The sequence below is a fragment of the Ammodytes marinus genome, assembly GCF_949987685.1.
Source record: "Ammodytes marinus genome assembly, chromosome: 6".
Lineage (NCBI taxonomy): Eukaryota > Metazoa > Chordata > Actinopteri > Uranoscopiformes > Ammodytidae > Ammodytes > Ammodytes marinus.
In genome coordinates this window covers 8,312,610-8,331,882 of record NC_137235.1, presented here as the reverse complement: position 1 = coordinate 8,331,882, position 19,273 = coordinate 8,312,610, and the positions used below count along the sequence as shown (strand labels likewise).

Here is a 19,273-nt window from a genome sequence, read left to right as displayed (position 1 = left end):
ATATTATTCGTCTAGAATTTTGCCTTGATATAGACCACAGTGATAGTTAACCTCATTTACATTACTCACGAGAAATCACCACTGGCAAAAACAACAAGCCTATTTGCCAACAATTAGCATGACAAGGTCAGGAGTACAGAGGGGCAGTTAAACAGGGACACACTCTGGCAGCACGCTGGTGGCAAGGAGCCACATGACTCCACAGTGATATGCAGATTGAACACATCTGTTGTGTAGTGGTGGGCACTTCAAACAACCTCTGTAAACAAGATTATAAAAATATTAGGACAACTTAACGCTCTATACAGCTTTTTCTAAACAAAGATGTTGAATTAGAGCGAAAACTAAAATGTACCATGACCATATTTGGTTCAGTTTCTCGGGAGCTTCCTGTAGAGACGGAGACCATCCAGACACAGCTTCACCAGAGCACCAATGAAGAGCACTACACCTACACCAACGTCCCCTGGAGACTCTACCTCAGGAAGGAGGTGTGTGGAATCAACAAATACACAAAAGATCATCATCATGAGGCACTGTCAAAAAATTTTAAGAATTTTTGTTTTTTTACAGGTTTTTTATCCTAAAGACAGCTTCAACAACCCTCTGGTGCTAGACCTCATATTCAAACAGGTATTTAAACCTTCTTCATGGAACTTTTACATTTTTATGAAACACATTTTTCCTTCGATTATAAATGACCGTTAGCTAAAAGAATGCCCTTTTTATATTGGTATTATTAATGCCTTTGCACAGGTATGATTTTTCCATGAACTTTCACATAATCGATTTTGCGGTAGGCAGACCCGGAACATCCTGTGTTTATGAACAGTGGTCATTTTATGAATCTTACATAATCACATATAAATACAGAAGTCATTACCTCATCGCAATGCATCCTGTGGCCTCTCTTTCACTCGCTTCCTAAACAGATGCAAGCGCCACTTGGGCGCTGGTGTCGTGAAACTATACCGCTTCTGTCCAAAAAAGCCTCTAAAAAACTAAAACTGAAATGTTCGGAGCTACGTTGAGGGATTGTTGAAATCACGCAGGATTAATGGATATAACATCAACTGATAAAAGCATTATATTTAATATCCATACAGTCTTTTATTATTGTTATTAATCAAACATTTTTTTTACCTTTCTTACCTTGCCAATTGTTCTTCCCCCGACAGCAGAAAAGCCCTAGAAAGACAAGGCTAAATCATTTCTAACGTTACCTTTATTCTTTCTCTTCCCTTCTGCAGATAGTGAACGACACGCTGTCAGAGGCCTGTGTTCGCATCACGCGGGATGAAAGGCAGAAAATGAAAGCTCTTTTCGGTAGTCTGTCTGTTCTTCCTGCAGACACTTTTATTTTTTGACCATGCATGCTCTTATCGTAAAACACGTCTCTTTGACATTCATGAGTTAACATGTCTGTGTGTGTGTGTGTGTGTGTGTGTGTGTGTGTGTGTGTGTGTGTGTGTGTGTGTGTGTGTGCGTGCGTGTGTGTGTGTGTGTGTGCGTGCGTGCATGCGTGCGTGCGTGTGTGCGTGTGTGTGACAGCTAAACACGGAGTCCAGCAGAATATGGATCCGGTGGAGGAGCATGTGAAGAAAACGATCGTCACAGCAGCGAGAGAAACTTGGGAAATATACTTCTCCCGTCTCTTTCCTGCATCGGTGAGAGCATTAGATACTTAATGGATAATAATTACAAAGAGTGTTATTTTCATTTCTGTTAAACCTCTGTGTGTGTGTGTGTGTGTGTGTGTGTGTGTGTGTGTGTGTGTGTGTGTGTGTGTGTGTGTGTGTGTGTGTGTGTGTGTGTGTGTGTGCAGGGTAGCGTAGGAACAGGTGTGCAGGTGTTGTCGGTGTCCCATAGCGGTATTAAACTGTTGAAGACCGTTAAAAGCAGCGCCGCAGCTCCAGACTACTTCAGAGTCCTGCGCCCCTACACGTACGTGCCGTTTGCTTTGTATTTGTTTGCCAAATCCTATCAGCAGTTACTATAATCTTGTCTTGAATACCAGAGTATGTGTAGTTTATGATTACAATTCAGAGGCTGGGTGAGGTGAGTTTTTGTTGAGGCCTATTCAGGAAATAAAACCTCCCAAGTCAAAAAAATCAAATCACCATTCATACTGGATCACAATATAAACAGTGGTTCATCATTCATATAAAAAAGCACTGACTTTGCTTTAATTATATCAGAAATGTAGAATATTTTGAATGTAGGGAGTTAATTTATCTGTCTCCTTAAATACTGTATTTATTTTAGTATTGCATCATTATTTAATTTTAATATGAACTATTTTTGTAGTTTTTCTAATATGCTAGTTGGGAGCTTATGCTATATTATCTATAGTTATACTATTCATCTATATCTGATATCTTTCTATATCTATATCATTATCTTTCGCTTCCAAATCTTCACTCCCCTTTTGCACTGTATATGTTTTTCAGCTATGCAGACATCCTGTTTGTAACCATCCCCTCTGAGAACATGCTGGAGTTCAATCTGACCAATGAGAAACTGATCCTGTTCTCGGCCAAGGCACCACAAGTTAAACATCTCATAGACACCTTCATCGATGAGATCAAAAAGGTACCGCACACTCGCACACACACACACACACACACACACACACATACACACACACACACACACACACACGCACACGCACAGGCACACACGTACACACACACAAGTCTGCACATCACGGTTACATAATTGACAGAAACAACATTGTAAAACAATTAGGAAACTGAGCTTAACGTTGTGAGAGTATCAATCTGTGTGTGTTTTTTTTTTACTCTTTCATCCCTGCAGGACTCAGACTATGTGATTGCAGAGCGAAACTTTGTGACAGACGACCGCTCCAAGCTCAGCTTTCACAAAGGTGACATCATCAGGCTGCAGGTTATGGACGGGCTGGAGAAGGGTGAGAGGACTGTGGCACATATAGTAGAAAAATCCTCTTATCTTGTGATTGATTCTTTGAGCCAAGCGCGTGTGTGTGTGTGTGTGTGTGTGTGTGTGTGTGTGTGTGTGTGTGTGTGTGTGTGTGTGTGTGTGTGTGTGTGTGTGTGTGTGTGTGTGTGTGTGTGTGTGTGTGTGCGTCTGTGTGTGTGTGTGTGTGTGTGTGTGTGTGTGTGTGTGTGTGTGTGTGTGTGTGTGTGTGTGTGTGTGTCTGTGTGTGTGTCCTCCAGGTTACAGCTACGGCTGTGTGGTGAGGAAGAAGGTTGTGTATTTGGAAGAGCTGAAAAGAGACACTCCAGATTTTGGTGAGTGTTCATTAAATCCCCTTCTTTTTTTAATAACAAAAACAAAAGCAGATCCATAAACTATCTTTTTTTGCATTTGGTAACCAGATGTTGGCGTCAGAGCCAAGGGGCCCAAAAAAATAAACAAAGTGCCAATTCAAACTGACAGCTTTAAAAGGATTTACTAACTAATGGACCGTGTCTAAGTAGCCTGGAGGTGTGATGGAACTTCAATCCCAGGAGAAATAGGTTGACACCGCCCGCAGCACTTTTTAAATACAATACTGTATCATAAAAAAAAGATGGAAGATGGCGATTCAATTTGAAACGTATTGATTTGTTTCTTTTCTTGAGGACAGCAGATGAAAAAGGATCACAGAGGACGAAAAGTCACGTCATCCTGTTGCTCAACAAATACTGATTGAAGACACTGAATACATCTTATATTTTTGTGATAATATGTGTGTTATACTGTATATTGGGTTTTCATTTGAACTTTGGAATTGTTACGGCCCTTAAAAAAATCCCAATAGCAAATTAGGTTTTCTGAATTTTAATCCATCCTCAGCCATAACGTCCACAGATAGATCTGTTGTTCTCTTCAATTGTGTAAAAAAAGCAAAAAACAATAAAAGTATGATCTTTAATACTATAAAATTTTAGATCTGATCTGCATTACACAAAAATGTGTTGGTCAAAGTAGGTCTTTGGGACTCTGCCTATTTTAGTATAATGGTGCATGCAAGGGTGCAGCAGAACATTATGAATACAACATAATCATTCTGCTGTGTGTGTGTGTGTGTGTGTGTGTGTGTGTGTGTGTGTGTGTGTGTGTGTGTGTGTGTGTGGGTGTGTGTGGGTGTCTGTCTGTCTGTCTGTCTGTCTGTCTGTCTGTCTGTCTGTCTGTCTGTCTGTCTGTCTGTCTATGTTTCAGGTTGGAAGTTTGGTGCTGTGTTCAGTCGTTCCGGTGCGTTCCCTGCAGACTGTGTTCATCCCATCGCGGCCCCTGACTTCCTGACTCTGCCTCTGGACCGTAAGGCGGAGCCTAGAGGAGGAGCAGGACAGTTCAACGTGTCATCGGCCGTCGCTGTTGCCGTGGCGTCCACCATGGCCGCTCACGAGATAGATCAAACCATTGAGGTATACAGGAACACACACACACACAGACACGCAGCATGTTTTTCTGCTGTCTGTCAAACTGACGTGAGTGTCAAATTTGTTTTGTCTCAATGTCAATCTTTGATTTTTTTTAGAGGGTTTCCCTGGATGGCTTTGCTGATGGAGATATGGACGAGAGGGCCCTGCAGGACAGCACATATGACATGTTGGAGTTTGCCAAGAAGTTCTTCAGACAGGCAGCCAAAGGGAAGGGGTGAGGAAAAGAAAAAAGTGATGTGCACCCACACACTGTATATAAAAGAGGCACACACAGAGAAACCCTCATGTGCATTGACCCAAGTACTGCTCTTAAGTTCAATTTAAAGGACTTGGACTCTATTTGATTGATTTCAAATGATATTGTACTGTTTGTGGTATTGCTTTAATTAGAGGTTTGGTAATTAAAATGTACATACAAAACCTAGAATGAGTTTATAAAATATGATGAATTGTCATAGATTAAAGGCCTACTTCACCGGTTGTCTCTTTCTGTGACATCACTGAAAGAGAAATGTAGGGTTAGACAGTGAGACCATAAAACACTCTTTCTGCCTTTTCTCAGGCTAGGATGATCCGATTTCAATTTTTTTTGCACATTTATACTTCATAGGATCTCCGAGTTCAATACACCTTCATATTCCAACCGGTGAAGTAGGCCTTTAAGGGTGAGGGTAAAGTTTTTAAAAGCAGCTCCACTTTAATCAACTGCAACATTAAAGGTTTGTTTACATGTCAATGCATAAATATTAAAGATCTAATAAAAAAACATGGCCACACCAATCTGCATAATGAGTATATTTAACTACATTATGTTGTTACTACTTTTTTAATTGAAGGTTTAAATGCAGGGCTTTTACACAGTAATCAAGTTTTTTTCTTATACTAGTCGCTGCTTTTATAACTCAGTAAATGATCTGAATACGTCTTCTAAAACTGTTTCATTCTAAAGGCTGCACTTTTTCTTCTCAGAGATTCCCTGAAGGGCAAAAGCAAAAACAGAGACTCCAGAGAGCCCATTGAAATGATCAAGTTCTCCAAGGTGACCCTTCTCTCGCTTTTACTTCAATAAACTTCGCCTTATATTACTCTGTGTTGTTGCTTTCTATATATTGCTCTTCTCCTGAATGGTTTCCTTTGTTGCAGATTCCCCTCTCTGAGTCTCTGATAGAGTTTACAGACCCAGCCATGAACAGAGTGGCAGCCGACCTCTTCCTGGGTAAGTTCTCCCCCTCGTCTCATCTCATGCTCTTATTACATCATCTTATTACGTCAGGGCCCCAGATTCATCCTCTGGAAAAAGGAGGAAATAAGGAGGACATTTTAAATAATCTACTTCTGGATTTCTTTACAATATCTGATGTACAAGACCTTAATATTGTTGCCTGTGTGTGTGTGTGTGTGTGTGTGTGTGTGTGTGTGTGTGTGTGTGTGTGTGTGTGTGTGTGTGTGTGTGTGTGTGTGTGTGTGTGTGTGTGTGTGTGTGTGTGTGTGTGTGTTTGTGTCCTGGTTGCATAATTTTTCTAGCTGTGATGCGTTTCATGGGTGACTCTCCATCAAAGGGATCAACAGAACAGGAAGTGGTCAACACTTTCCTCAAGGTAAATACACACAGTGTTCTCTTAGGCTACTATAATTTATTTGACATTTTAATAATGTGTGTGTGTGTGTGTGTGTGTGTGTGTGTGTGTGTGTGTGTGTGTGTGTGTGTGTGTGTGTGTGTGTGTGTGTGTATGCGTGCGTGTGCGTTTGTGCGTGTGTGTGGGCCCTCTCAGCTAATAGGAGAGTTCACCTTAATGAGGGATGAGGCATACTGCCAGCTCCTCAAGCAGCTTACTTCTAACACCAGCTCAAAACCGTAAGTTTACTCTACCACATTAACACACTGTACACAAACACACACACACAAACAACAACACACACACACACCACGCTCCTCTTTCACCCCCTGAGCCTGTAATCCTGAGCCTGTGTGTGTGTGTGTGTGTGTGTGTGTGTGTGTGTGTGTGTGTGTGTGTGTGTGTGTGTGTGTGTGTGTGTGTGTGTGTGTGTGTGTGTGTGTGTGTGTGTGTGTGTGTGTCTGGTGTTGTGCAGTGATAGTTGCCAACGAGGCTGGAGGCTGCTGTACATCCTGACTGCTTTCCATCGCTGCTCTGAAGTCCTCAAGCCTTTCCTGCTCAAATATCTGCTGCAGGCTTCTCGCAGCGCCGGTGCACAGTATCAGGGTAAAATAAACACACACACTACACAAACACACAGATATCACAAATGCTGTCCACATTACCAACGCCGCCAGCATCATGTCATGTTTTCTCTAAACGTGTTATTAGGCATCGCTAAAGCGTGTGAGCAGAACCTGAAGAAGACATTCCAGTACGGTGGACGTATGGTTCCACCCAACAGCATGGAGCTGAAGGCTATGATGGTCAGTGCCTGGTTTTATTTATCTGCTGTAGTGATGGTGGAAGTATTCAGATCCTTTACAAAAATACAAATAATTATACCAATACACAATGTAAATATACTGCATTACATGTTCAATTCTATTTTTTATTTGAGGATCAAATCAGGCACATAGTATGCACAACAGCCAAGTTACTATTATAGATATAAGCAGTAACTTGATGTGATAGCTGCATGGCTGAGTTGCAAAACACTTATTTGAAATAAGTCATAATAAGTAGTAGAAATTATACATTTCATCCCTCCGTGACATAAAGACCTATTGTCCAAAGACTATTTAAAAACAAACAAACGAGCCATGGGTAAAATTTTCGGTCGGCACAATTAACTCTATCCCTCACAAGAATTCACAATGTTCCCATATTTGGCAGAAATGTTATTTCCTAACTGTCTTGGTAAAAAAAAAAGATTATAAATAGAACTGTAAATGAGCAAGTTTTTTAAAGATGTATTGAGGAACCAGTGGGCTTGAGGTTGAGTACCATAGAGACAAACACATTTTTGGTTTCATAGGATATTTTAACATTAAGAAATCCTTATTCTTTAACTACATTAAATATGTTTGTGTAATAAAGTTCAGCTACATTATCAGTGTTTGTATATGTCTTCAGGCGGGACGTAGTTCAAAACGGCAGCTGTTTCTCTTTCCCGGAGGCATTGAACGTCACGCAAAAATCAAAACATGCTCTGTAAGTGTTAGCCCACAGTTTGCAGTTGGAAACCTCTCCTGTCCATGCAGAGATAGCCTGTGATGTTAATGTGAGTTTTTTCATATTGTTGTTATTTTGCAGGTTGCCCTGGAGGTCATCGAGGAGCTGTGTTATGAGATGGGTTTACACAGACTGGAGGCCATGGAAGAATATGCCATATTTTTGGTTACTAATAGAGGTGTGCTAACAGACATCTGTCACACTCAAACACATCTAACATTTTATTTGTGCTCTGAGTCAATCTTCTCATTGTTGTTAGTGAAGCAGATCCACTCACAGATAGATAGATTCAGCTCCAACACTGAGTTGGTTCCCTGAAGCACTCTTTTGGGATTTTTTGCATTGTGTTGTTTTCTTTAATATCCCCACATGATAACAGCTGCTCATGCTTGCCTGCTGTTCAAAAGCACAGCGGGTCACACTACATGTGGCTTTGCGAGTATTAACATTAAGTTTGAGGGTGTATGTGTCTATAGGTTCAATTAGATTTTAACGATTTTTTGCTAATGTTAGTCAGAAAGTGATGCTAAGTATTGGATTAAGAAAACTTCACAATAGCAAATATGAAATTCTTGAGTCAATCTTTAGATAAATATGCATGTGTCTGTGTAATACATAGCATAACATGTGTGTGTGTGTGTGTGTGTGTGTGTGTGTGTGTGTGTGTGTGTGTGTGTGTGTGTGTGTGTGTGTGTGTGTGTGTGTGTGTGTGTGTGTGTGTGTGTGTGTGTGTGTGTGTGTGTCCAGGTCAGAATGTGCATCCCCTGAACAAGAACCAGTTCATCCTGGATGTTGCAACGGAGGCCGAAGTCGTGGACACCAACTACAGCTTCTGGTTCAGACGAGTCATCTGGACTCAGCCCCTCAAGTTTGAGAATGAGCTCTGTGTGGCCATGCACTATAACCAGGTACAACAGGTTACAGGTTAACCAGTTATAGAATACAGTATATGTGGCCTGCATGTATAACTGCGTCTGTGTGTGTATTTAGATCCTACCAGACTACCGTAAAGGCCTGCTAAATGTTCTCTCACATGGGAAAGTGAGCGATCAACAGTTCCACCAGATCTCCAAACTGGCAGCTCTGCAGCACCGAGCCAAAGACATCGCCTTCATCCCGAGCATGTGAGGAAACGGGGACCAGTAGAAATGGTTGAGGAATGATACATTTCAGTCAACACAACCCATTATTCCAGTGGTTAGATGATAAAATACATTACAGATCAAATTGTCATTCATTTAACTTCATTGATCATATCATTATAGTTTCAAGAGCCCCAGAGCAAACTCTGATCATGAGAAGAAAATAGTTCTAATACAAAAAACAAGAATAGTAAATAAAGAAAGAAAGAACAAAAAGATGTGCCTTTTGTACAGACACGTAAATATTGTTCACAAAAAAAAAAATTTGCAATTGAAACATACATACGGTATGTGAATATAAACATGCCAATACGTAAACATCCACCCATTTCCTCTAATATTCAAATGTACACAGCAACCATTTAGCTCATTTGCTTTTATACAATCCGCGCCATTTAGGATTTTCTCAATGCTTTTAATATGCTTCTCTCAGCTTCTCACAATTACATTTCAAGCAATTAGTCTCAATTTTTCTAAGCAAATGTTCACACTTTGTATCCATTTTTCTAGAATGCATTAGACCCTTTTTCACCCCTATTAACACAAGTACAGTTCCATTTAAACATTTTGCATGACCCAAATAAAAGGTTTATATTAGCATACATTTACTTCCTTACAGACAGGTTAATTAGTGCAGGTAAAATACACTGTTTACGGTTCCTTTATATGAGATAATTTACTGTAGATGCATATCAGATTTGTGTTGTATCTTGGTTTGTTGTTAAAAATTATATATTTTAGTATTTATGTGTACATTTTTGTCAACACCTTCAGAAAGGTAGTTACAACACAGCTGCAATGAAGCAACATTCAATGTTTCTGATGTTCATCAAAACATTAAGGATGAATCTCATTGTTGAATAGACCTGGATGCAGTGAAGTCAATAGTGTTTGTGTTTAGAGTCCATGACACATCATTTATCTCAACTATAGAAAACTCTTTCCACCCACCCACCCACCCCCATACACACACACACACACACACACACACACACACACACACACACACACACACACACACACACACACACACACAGAGTCGACGGCAGAACAGAACAGCTCGCCAAGTCTATTCAGTCCGACACATGATGAGGAATCACATAGTGAAGTAGACTGTCTCTTTATCTTAGATTCTGTTTCTCTCCCTCACTCCCCCAGACATGAATTATCGGAGTATATCGCCGCTCCTCTCTTCAAAAAGCAGCCACCCCAGCAGTGGGTTACCATGGTGACGCAGCACATGCAGCAAGTGCAGACCCTGAGCCCGCATCAGGCCAGAGCGCAGTTTCTGGGTAAGATCATCCCAGTTCACACTAAGACGAGAGGCACCACGGGTAGACACTGTTTATTTGGACTGACATGTCAGTTTTTATCTGAAAAGAAAAAACTGTATAACTATATGTGTCATGTTGTATTACCACATCAATATACATTGGGAAATTTTACATTCTACTATTTTACATCTATCTATCTATCTATCTATCTATCTATCTATCTATCTATCTATCTATCTATCTATCTATCTATCTATCTATCTATCTATCTATCTATCTATCTATCTATCTATCTATCTTTTCCTACACCCAAAAAAAAAGAAAACTTAAGAAATTATGCAGTGTTACTTTCCAAATCCTCGTTTGCAAAAGTTCTTGCTGTTGACTTCAACAATATAAGTCAATTTCCGCCTGAAGCAAATCAAGCTGCAAGTTCTTTTGTCCACATTTAGATATTTAGATATGGAAATATAAATAATTTGCATGCTCTGGGGCTATGGGCTACATCACACGGTCCTCATCAGCAGATTCAAATAGCAACCAAAAGCAGGCTAGAATACATTTTGTGATTCTGAAGGACACTGTGTTGACAGATTGTAATGCTGCATTTAGAGGGTTGGTATATTAAGGAGAAGAAAAGATGTATATGTTTAAGGATATTGTCATAAAACAGGAAGTATATGTGTCTTAAAGAGCAGTTCCAGTGGTGTTGTGTTGCTTTATCATAAAGTTTAGAGACAGATCAAACAAATAATGGTAAAACTTGAAGTAGCAGAGGCCAAGATTTATTCAATATTAATCTCTATATTTCCCAAAATGCAACTCAACTGTTTCTTATTTTAACCTTTTTTCAAGGGGAAGACTCCATGCCCCCTATTTTTTAATGCAGCCCTTCTACTTAAAAATGTACAGTCTCCAAGCCCAAGCTGAGATAACCCTGATTAAAACTACCAGGTTACATTTTGTAAACTGAACTGGCTGTGTTAAATCTGTGAGGTGCCTCTTTAATTAAGTCTGTTGTTTATTTGCTTTCAAATTCATGCAGTGCCTGCTCACAGTATAAAACATTGACAATTTGTGCTCCCTCTTGTTAAATGCCACTGTGTCCGTGTGTGCAGGGCTGGTCAGTGCATTCCCCATGTTTGGCTCCTCGTTCTTCTACATCCACAGCAGCAGCTCCACCACTTTCTACGCCCCCTGCATCGTTGCTGTCAATCAACATGGCCTCAACTTTCTGCACAAAAACACGCATGTAAGGAGCAGCACACACACACACTGCTATGACTCATCCCGTCGTGAATTATATACAAGCTCAGAGTCACATAGTTTCAGTAGACATTTGTGAGTAATAATTCTTGGTGTCTGTGGTGCAGGAGCTGATGACAGTGGTCCCCCTGGTGGAGGTGCACTCTACCCGCACCCAAAGGCCCACCGCCGGAACCAGTTACCCATACGTAGATATCACGCTGGGCGACATGAACACACAGCGGGTCATTCAGCTACAGCTGGAGCAGGTATTATACAAACACACACACACATACACACACACACACACACGTGATCGTTCTCAGTGAAGCTGTTAGGTGTGTGTGTGTGTGTTCACGTCGACTGTGTTTTTCTCTTCAGGGCCTGGAGTTGTGTCGAGTCATCGCCATGCAGGTGGAAAACATGATAACTGTGCGGGAAAAGAGGCTCACCCTTCCACCCAGCGAGATCACCATGTTGTAACACACGTTCGATTGTACACACACACACACACACACACACACACACACACACACACACACACACACAAACACACACACACATCGGATGAAACCCTTCTAAATAGCCTACCTCCTTTTGCCTTCAGGTGTTTGTGGTGTCTCACACACACTGATATGATTATGTGAATGCCTAAGTCAGTCTTTTACTTGATAATTATAATGCGTTAACTGAACAAAACTGAAGATAGCGTCATCATCAGTTCATCTTCGTTTCAGGTTGACACATGCATGATTGCACTTACTACTGTAGTTATACTTTATTAAACCTTAAGAATGTGTTATCTGTACAGAAGCTGTTTGTGAACAGTAAGGCCTGTGCCTTGTCATTACAAAGTTTTATAAATGATATGTTACATGTTTTTTTATTTTTCTATTTATTGCTGTTTTCTGTCAAACTTGATGTAAGTGTAAACAATTGCTGTATTCAATCAACATTAATGCATCAACTTCCTTGTTTTGTAAAGAATATTTTATCAAAATAAAACAAGCAATTTTAAAGAAGGAAATGTGAGTTATTCTGCAGTGATTGCCTGAAAAAATTAAACTATCACGAGTTATTCTATTAGGGTATCGCATTGCTGTAGTGTCTACAATAATCAACAATCTATCTATCTATCTATCTATCTATCTATCTATCTATCTATCTATCTATCTATCTATCTATCTATCTATCTATCTATCTATCTATCTATCTATCTATCTATCTATCTATCTATCTATTGTTAGAAAAATATTTCTTGTTCTTTTAACCAGACTTGAAGAAGGAAAAACAAGTAGAAGATTTATTTCAAAGCTTAAAGGTTTATTATCTAAATTGAGTGAGCAGAAACATGTAGGCCCACATGGAGCTTACTGCTTCTCAAAAAGCGTCCCCAGTAAGACTAAAGATAAAATGGTGGGACATTGTGTTATATGGAAACAAATAGCCCACATTATTTCTGATTGGTTGACTATGTGTTAGAGGCTGGCCCCACGTTAGGCTTGGCTTCCCGATGACGTCTTCTTCTTGCTGGTCTTCATAAGATACATTTCATGGTTTATACTACCCTGCTCATAGAGAGGTGAAGGGAGGGTGCGGGGTCGTTGCTAGGCTGGTTGTCATGTGCTGGCACATCCCACACAAATAGTTCTCCCCTGACCTTGGGCAAAGTAGGCTATTTACTGAAACTGCCTGCCTATGTATAGTGTTGTTATGTGCACTTACATGATGGTGAGCCTAAAGTGCTCAAGAATGTGAATTTAATAAACATAGAAAAGTAGCCTATACAATATAAAAGTAGCCTATAAGTGTAAAAAGCATAATATGTAAGATTAAAATTACTCACACTATCTATCTGTCTGTCTGTCTATAGGCTATCTATCTAACTACATATTTATCTATCTATCTAGGCTACGTAACAGCGCCTCCATAATTCAGTTTGGACTTCATAGAAGTAAATAAAGGTTAGTGTAGTAGTGTCGGACAGAATTAGCAGCAGTCTGAAGTGTGGCCCCCCGAAGGCTCCCAAAAATGGATTTATTTGACACGTGATAGCCCCGCCCCCACTGTCAGGTCACCACTGAGCATGCGCAGATCGCTGGCAGGTTACACGAGTTTATTTTCAGCCTTTTTTCCTCGTGAAGACACGGCTATGGTGGTGTAAACTGACCGTGGTCAAGCCGGATATATTACAATGTTTTTACTGACGGACTCTTGGAGTTAAAACCCATCTACGGAGATTTGGAGTTTTAGCGGTGAAAAATAGGAAATGTTGCTGCGTGGTTTGTCGGTATTTGCAGGCGGCAACGGACAGACCAAGCCAGGCTAGCCTAGCTAGCTATCGTTAGCCTCTCCTGGCTGAGCGTGCTGTAGTGTCGACGCAGCGTTTATAACAGCTCTGCTTGTTTGTAAGCGTCTTATGATATCTTCTAGAGTTTGTCAAGTTTCTCACCTGGCTGCTGCTTCTAGGCAAACCCTGTGTTGGAGCAAATAAGCTCATACTAGCCACTTAGCCACGCTGTAAGTGAGAGTGAGGTCCGTTAGAGTTAGCGATATCCATTATTAAAGGCTTCTTTGGACGTTTGGTCCGTCCATATTGAGGAGCCTGTGTTGTAACAGTGCTGACATGCAGCGCTGATACAGCTATCTGTTAGCTAGGAGCCAACGTCGCACCACAAACAGCCATTCCCGTTGCTTTGGCTGACATGGCAGCCAGCGGATACTCTGACCTGAGGGAGAAGCTCAAATCCATGACTCCGCACAGAGACGAAGAAAAAAACAAATACGTGGACGGGGCGAGCAACGGCAGCGGCGGAAAAGGGCAAAAGCGCAAGACTCGGGAGTCCGACGATGACGAGTACGAACACGAGCACAGCGATGACAGCACGGATCTCCGGGAGCAGGAGGCACACCGGGTGAAGAGCAGCATCTTGCAGAAGAATATCTTCACCCCGGAGGAGTGCGCCCTCATCGAGGACAAGATAGACGACGTGGTGACCCAAGCAGAGGCGGGACTTTACCGCGAGCACACCGTGGACAGGGCGCCCCTCCGCAACAAGTACTTCTTTGGGGAGGGCTACACGTACGGAGCCCAGCTGGAGAAGCGGGGCCCGGGCCAGGAGAGGCTGTACCGTAAGGGAGAAGTGGACGAGATCCCCAAATGGGTGCATGAGCTGGTGATCAAGCGCCTTGTGTCCAGCGGAGTGATCCCCGAAGGGTTTGTCAACAGCGCAGTCATCAATGATTATCAACCAGGTGGCTGCATCGTGTCACATGTGGATCCTCTGCACATCTTCGCTCGGCCCATCGTCTCAGTGTCCTTCTTCAGCGACAGCGCTCTCTGCTTCGGCTGTCGCTTCCAGTTCAAACCGATCCGGGTGTCAGAGCCCGTGTTTGTCCTGCCTGTGAGGAGAGGCAGCGTCACAGTCCTCAGGTAACTATGGCTGTGTTTGCTGCTGCCATGCATTGATAGAGTTGATGTGCTAGTATAGCTGCCAAGGGCTGCAGTTGTTGTCACTTAAAACATCTTTCTCTCTCAGTGGCTATGCCGCTGATGACATCACCCATTGCATCAGGCCCCAAGACATCAAGGAGAGGCGTGCAGTTATCATCCTGAGGATGTGAGTCAACATACTGTCACTTAAACAGTAATTGTTTAGTATGAAATCTTTCTCTTATTCATTTGTTGCTCCCTCTGTCTGTTTTTCAGGACCAGACCTGATGCTCCTCGACTTGACTCTGACGGCCTTATAAGCTCTTCTCCTGCAGAGAGACCCGCCCCCCTCAAAGCCAAACGCTCTCGCTCTCACAGCTCTCACAGTCATCGCAGAGCAGACGCTGATGCTGCTCACAGGTATACACCATTCATACAAGCACGAGCATGAGTCCGCTTGATGCAGACTTGTGGAAGAGTTGCTTAATATTATTGTATTACTTGCTGCTTGTACTGCTACACATTAACCTTTTGCCCCTCTTGGGATGGATCAACTGGATTTTGTATTTGATTGCCTTAAATAATACACATTGCACCTGATCTGAAACAGGCCGACAGACCCAATCTTAAAACAGGCATGAGAAGAGTCAACCCTGATTTAAAGAGCTGCTTGGCAAGCCTCAGAACAAAGTGTTCAAACTTTTAAAATGTCATATTAAGCTTCAGGGAAACCCAGAAATTGAGACATAACAGAACATGATAGGCTACCACTTAACACGAAGTAATGGTAGGTAACACTATATGCGTTTTCTGTTCTTAATTTCAGCCCAAAAAACATACTTTGCGAAGATTATGACACGTTGTATGATTAGATCCTGTTGGTCCACTTTGGTTTCCGGCCACAATCAGACTGACTTCAGCCCTCCTGCGTTATACAAACAGCCCTCTCTTTCATCTGATTTAGATCCTTCTGTTGACACAGTAGGGATGACCACTCGGAGCGCTACATTCAATAATCCCTAAAGTTCGTCTGGCAGAAACATTGAACCAGGCTCAATTTCTGCTGCATTGGCAAATCAAATATGTTAAAGCGCATATTCCTTGTAGATTACTCAGCAATGTGAACGCTGTATTTCTGTTCGATAGCCTTGCAGAAAATTCCTCCTCAAAACATAATTACTGTGCAGTGTTTTGGCTTCGGATTAGCCTTCAGACCCGTATATCGCTTGGTTCAGTCATACTTCCTGGAATCGTATTTCATCCTCTCACCAGGACCTTATAAAACACAGCCAACACAGCCCAGTGCGTTTCATTTAAATGTAGGGCTGTTTTTGGTCTGTTAGCTCACTTAGATATTGTCATACTAACCACTCAGGCCTGAATATAATTTAGAAACACTCCAGTTTTGGTTGGGTCTGGGTTATTAGGAACCCAGTGGACCTATGGGTGACTTTGTGTTGACAATGTTACTACGTCAGGCCTAGTAAGTTTTGAATATCACTTTTTACCCTAGACTATATCAACCTGGCACACGCCAGATTTAAGTAAAGGCTGCAGCAGCACAATGTATGATAATATGCACGGAGAGAAAAGTGAGACTTGTCCAGTCTTCTCACACCACAGTGTGATAAATGTATCTCAATCATCATCTTCTATACACAAAATCAGTAGTGAGATAATTAGTGAACAATTGGAAAGAGTACATTTTAAGTTGTTAAAATCGTTTTTCTTTTAAGATAAGCCTATTTAAAAAAACATAACATCCTGCCATTGAGTGATTGTGCATCGCTGCACTTAATAAAACAGGTGGCAGAATCAGCTCCTTAATGTTAAATGATTCAATTATTGTGAATATGTATCTAGGATTCACTGTGTGAAGCGAAGACGAATGGTCATTGACTTCAAAGGCAAAAATCATTCCAAATCTATCAGTAATGAAGCCTGTGAGAGAACAGACAATTCTCGTCTTTCATCACACCACTTTAAACTTGCTGCTCTCTCTATTCTCCCTCTCGTGAACCAGGTGTCAAATATTGTGTGAACTTGCATCTCTTTTCTGTATTGTGCTGCCATGTTAGAATGAAAACATAAGGAACAATGATGTAAAAGTAGCCACAAACCGAATAACAACAAGCCTTTCAACAGTTTGATGGGGCCAGTCATGTATTGAATGTCAGAAAAGGGCTTAAGACACATTGTGTAAAGGAGATGGATAAGACTAACAGCGTTCCATACAGTAGTGAAGCAGTCAGTGGGGGGATGTCATAAAGGATGATACAAACTTGACTTGGCATCATCTTCTTCTTTCTTTTTTTCTTCCACCAGGCCGAGAGTCCTGGAGATGGACAAAGAGGAGAACAGACGTCCATCATTCTCCCGTTCCCGTCGTCACAGCATCAGCTCAGAGAACTACTGGAAGCGTGGCCAAGACTCCAGCAAACACAGGGAGAGCTCAGGACGTAAAGTCAAAATGAGACGCCACTGAGCACTTCTCTTCTCGCACATGTACACATATAAATATACTCACTCTTTTATGTATTTCAATATTGTGACATTCTTTGATCAGTCATAATTTCTGGCTCCAGTTTTAGTCCAGCACAAGGAGCACAGTCCTCATGTTGTGTGCATTTTGATTTGATCAGTTTGAGTGCATATTTGTTTCTGGCTGACAAAGCTGCCGTGTCTGTAGTTACGCACTTCAGTTAGCTTCTGTTGTTCAACTGTTCCGTTACCTTTTTAAATGAAACATTTATTCTTTATATGTCCATAGATTCTTCAAAATGGCATGTATTTTTTGTAACCATGATGTACAGAGTACTACAGACCACAAGAGCTAAAAGAGATGTATGTATGGACTTGTACAAAAGAAAAACCTGAGCTGTAATCTAACTTGTTATAATGTACAATAAGTTTGTATAGTCTTTGATTGGGGCGAACTTTTATGCAGAAAGAAACCTTTTGTTTATTCGCGCCTACATTTCTGATCCTTACCTTTACTGTGCCATCCCAGATCTTTGCCCTTTGCCTCCCTATTGCAGTTTAAGTTAAAACAACTGCCAAATGTGCAGCCAGGCTTTCTGTGTTATGATTTGACAATATGGTGCATCAACTAAACCGATGCTTTCTGGAGTGATGAAAAACGCAGGCCTTACACTCCTGTTTCAGCCTGAAGTTTCTTTACCTTATATAGTAACAGAGGCTGTGTTATTGCTGTTCTATATTAAATCTATTTTTTCCTCATTTAAATTGGGTGATATTTGGGTTAGTCGGAACTTACTTTGAGCATAAGCAATCCTATCCTGTTTTTAACTGGTGTCTTAACTCAGGGCCTAATTGAGAGTCAATTTCCACATGTATTTAACCTTGCAGTTTGCTGTGTAAACATAGATAAATGTGTTTTTTTGCTCCCGGTCAGCCTTTTGGCAGACATACTTACTAGCTGACCGCTAGGTTAGTCTGGAGTTACACACAAACATGACCTTGTTCTGAGGAGAACTCACTTCCTAAGGGAAAAGAGGTGGTTTTAAGCTCTGCAGCAGTTGTTAACTTGAGAAGTTAAAGGTAATAGTTTGCATGGGGAAAATACTGAAGCTCTTGAAACTAAGAGAATGAGACACTGACTTTGTGGACACTAGTGACACATGAGGAGATTCCTAGGCTTCATTGGTCACACTTGAGGCTACGAAGGTGCTGGCTGACTGAAATAAAGCTGGAATTGTCTCCACAGAGTTAGTCTGCCATCCAGTAAAATAGGATTGTCCATTGATGACGCTGCCTGATTGAGTATCAGGCCTCGGCACAAGGAACCTTATGTTAGGAGAAAAATAACTGGCCACAGTATTGGAGGTATGTTTCTCTTCAATCCTGACTACAATATAGTTTCCCTTAAAGTTATTTATTTTGTCCAGATTTGGGATTTGTGACATAAAGTGCTACAAAGTCCAGATGACCGCTACTTAAGAACTTTTTTTTCAAAACTAATGCCATATATAAACTGGTTTATCTGACATATTTTCTTGGTTTTCTATCCACTCTGCACTCCCTTTATCTCTTAATAATTTGGGGTTTTTACTCAACCTACCTGAAGTTGAAGTGGCTACAGGTCACTGAAAATAAAGCTACATTTGTATTAATTTCATAACAATTGAAATTTAACTTCTGGAGGTTTTCTCCATAAAGACTGCTGTAGATTAGTCAGGCACATCCTCATTGAAATCTAATAGTTTCTAACTTTAAATTAGTTTTTTGGGAAAACAATGTTAATTTATGTTTCTATGATCATATAATAAGATGATTTTCACTTGAGGTGAGAGGAGAAAAGGAAAAACAATTTGAAATGTATGTATCCCCTTATATGTCATTAATTGTATATTATGCATCCTTGACATATTTCCAAAAATATATTTATAATTCAATAAACAAAATATGCAAAATGTATCTGCTTTTAAATATTTCAATTGCACAATCAAAGGCCACACAGTCTCTAAAACAATTAACAAAATCATTGTAATTATGATCATAATGTTCACAAACCGACAAAAAAAGGAAATACAGTTAAGAGAATGGGAACAGCTTCACGTTCATTTACTTTTCCCTTTTC

The 19,273-nt window shown here is 40.9% G+C and overlaps 2 protein-coding genes across 2 annotated transcripts in view; both read left to right on the top strand.

Moving 5' to 3' along the window:
• The window catches only part of myo15ab (myosin XVAb), a gene marked incomplete at both ends in the record, with an annotated part of 44,243 nt that extends 32,520 nt beyond the window's left edge, over window positions 1-11,723 (top strand). The window contains 24 exons of the mRNA XM_080029909.1: window positions 376-491; window positions 574-633; window positions 1,251-1,326; window positions 1,552-1,667; window positions 1,826-1,944; window positions 2,451-2,592; window positions 2,818-2,929; window positions 3,198-3,272; window positions 4,186-4,391; window positions 4,505-4,623; window positions 5,379-5,448; window positions 5,553-5,625; window positions 5,934-6,007; window positions 6,182-6,264; window positions 6,501-6,631; window positions 6,737-6,831; window positions 7,481-7,558; window positions 7,661-7,757; window positions 8,327-8,487; window positions 8,570-8,703; window positions 9,880-10,013; window positions 11,114-11,247; window positions 11,369-11,509; window positions 11,622-11,723. Coding sequence (XP_079886035.1) covers window positions 376-491; window positions 574-633; window positions 1,251-1,326; window positions 1,552-1,667; window positions 1,826-1,944; window positions 2,451-2,592; window positions 2,818-2,929; window positions 3,198-3,272; window positions 4,186-4,391; window positions 4,505-4,623; window positions 5,379-5,448; window positions 5,553-5,625; window positions 5,934-6,007; window positions 6,182-6,264; window positions 6,501-6,631; window positions 6,737-6,831; window positions 7,481-7,558; window positions 7,661-7,757; window positions 8,327-8,487; window positions 8,570-8,703; window positions 9,880-10,013; window positions 11,114-11,247; window positions 11,369-11,509; window positions 11,622-11,723 — 2,648 coding nt within the window. The remainder of the gene's footprint in view (window positions 1-375; window positions 492-573; window positions 634-1,250; window positions 1,327-1,551; window positions 1,668-1,825; window positions 1,945-2,450; window positions 2,593-2,817; window positions 2,930-3,197; window positions 3,273-4,185; window positions 4,392-4,504; window positions 4,624-5,378; window positions 5,449-5,552; window positions 5,626-5,933; window positions 6,008-6,181; window positions 6,265-6,500; window positions 6,632-6,736; window positions 6,832-7,480; window positions 7,559-7,660; window positions 7,758-8,326; window positions 8,488-8,569; window positions 8,704-9,879; window positions 10,014-11,113; window positions 11,248-11,368; window positions 11,510-11,621) is intronic.
• A 1,635-nt stretch (window positions 11,724-13,358) lies between these two features.
• On the top strand, window positions 13,359-17,913 carry alkbh5 (alkB homolog 5, RNA demethylase). The gene is made up of 4 exons (XM_080029967.1): window positions 13,359-14,673; window positions 14,780-14,860; window positions 14,950-15,093; window positions 16,999-17,913. Exons 1-4 carry the CDS (start codon window positions 13,946-13,948, stop codon window positions 17,156-17,158), a joined length of 1,113 nt encoding a protein of 370 aa, XP_079886093.1. The 5' UTR covers window positions 13,359-13,945; the 3' UTR covers window positions 17,159-17,913.
• Window positions 17,914-19,273: the final 1,360 nt, after the last annotated feature.

Excerpts from the sequence above, each read along its gene's own strand:
- alkbh5 (XM_080029967.1), top strand. The coding sequence starts at position 13,946 with ATGGCAGCCAGCGGATACTCTGACCTGAGGGAGAAGCTCAAATCCATG. Across the intron at positions 14,674-14,779 it reads GGCAGCGTCACAGTCCTCAG|TGGCTATGCCGCTGATGACA; the intron begins GTAACTATGGCT and ends TTTCTCTCTCAG. Across the intron at positions 15,094-16,998 it reads GACGCTGATGCTGCTCACAG|GCCGAGAGTCCTGGAGATGG; the intron begins GTATACACCATT and ends TTCTTCCACCAG.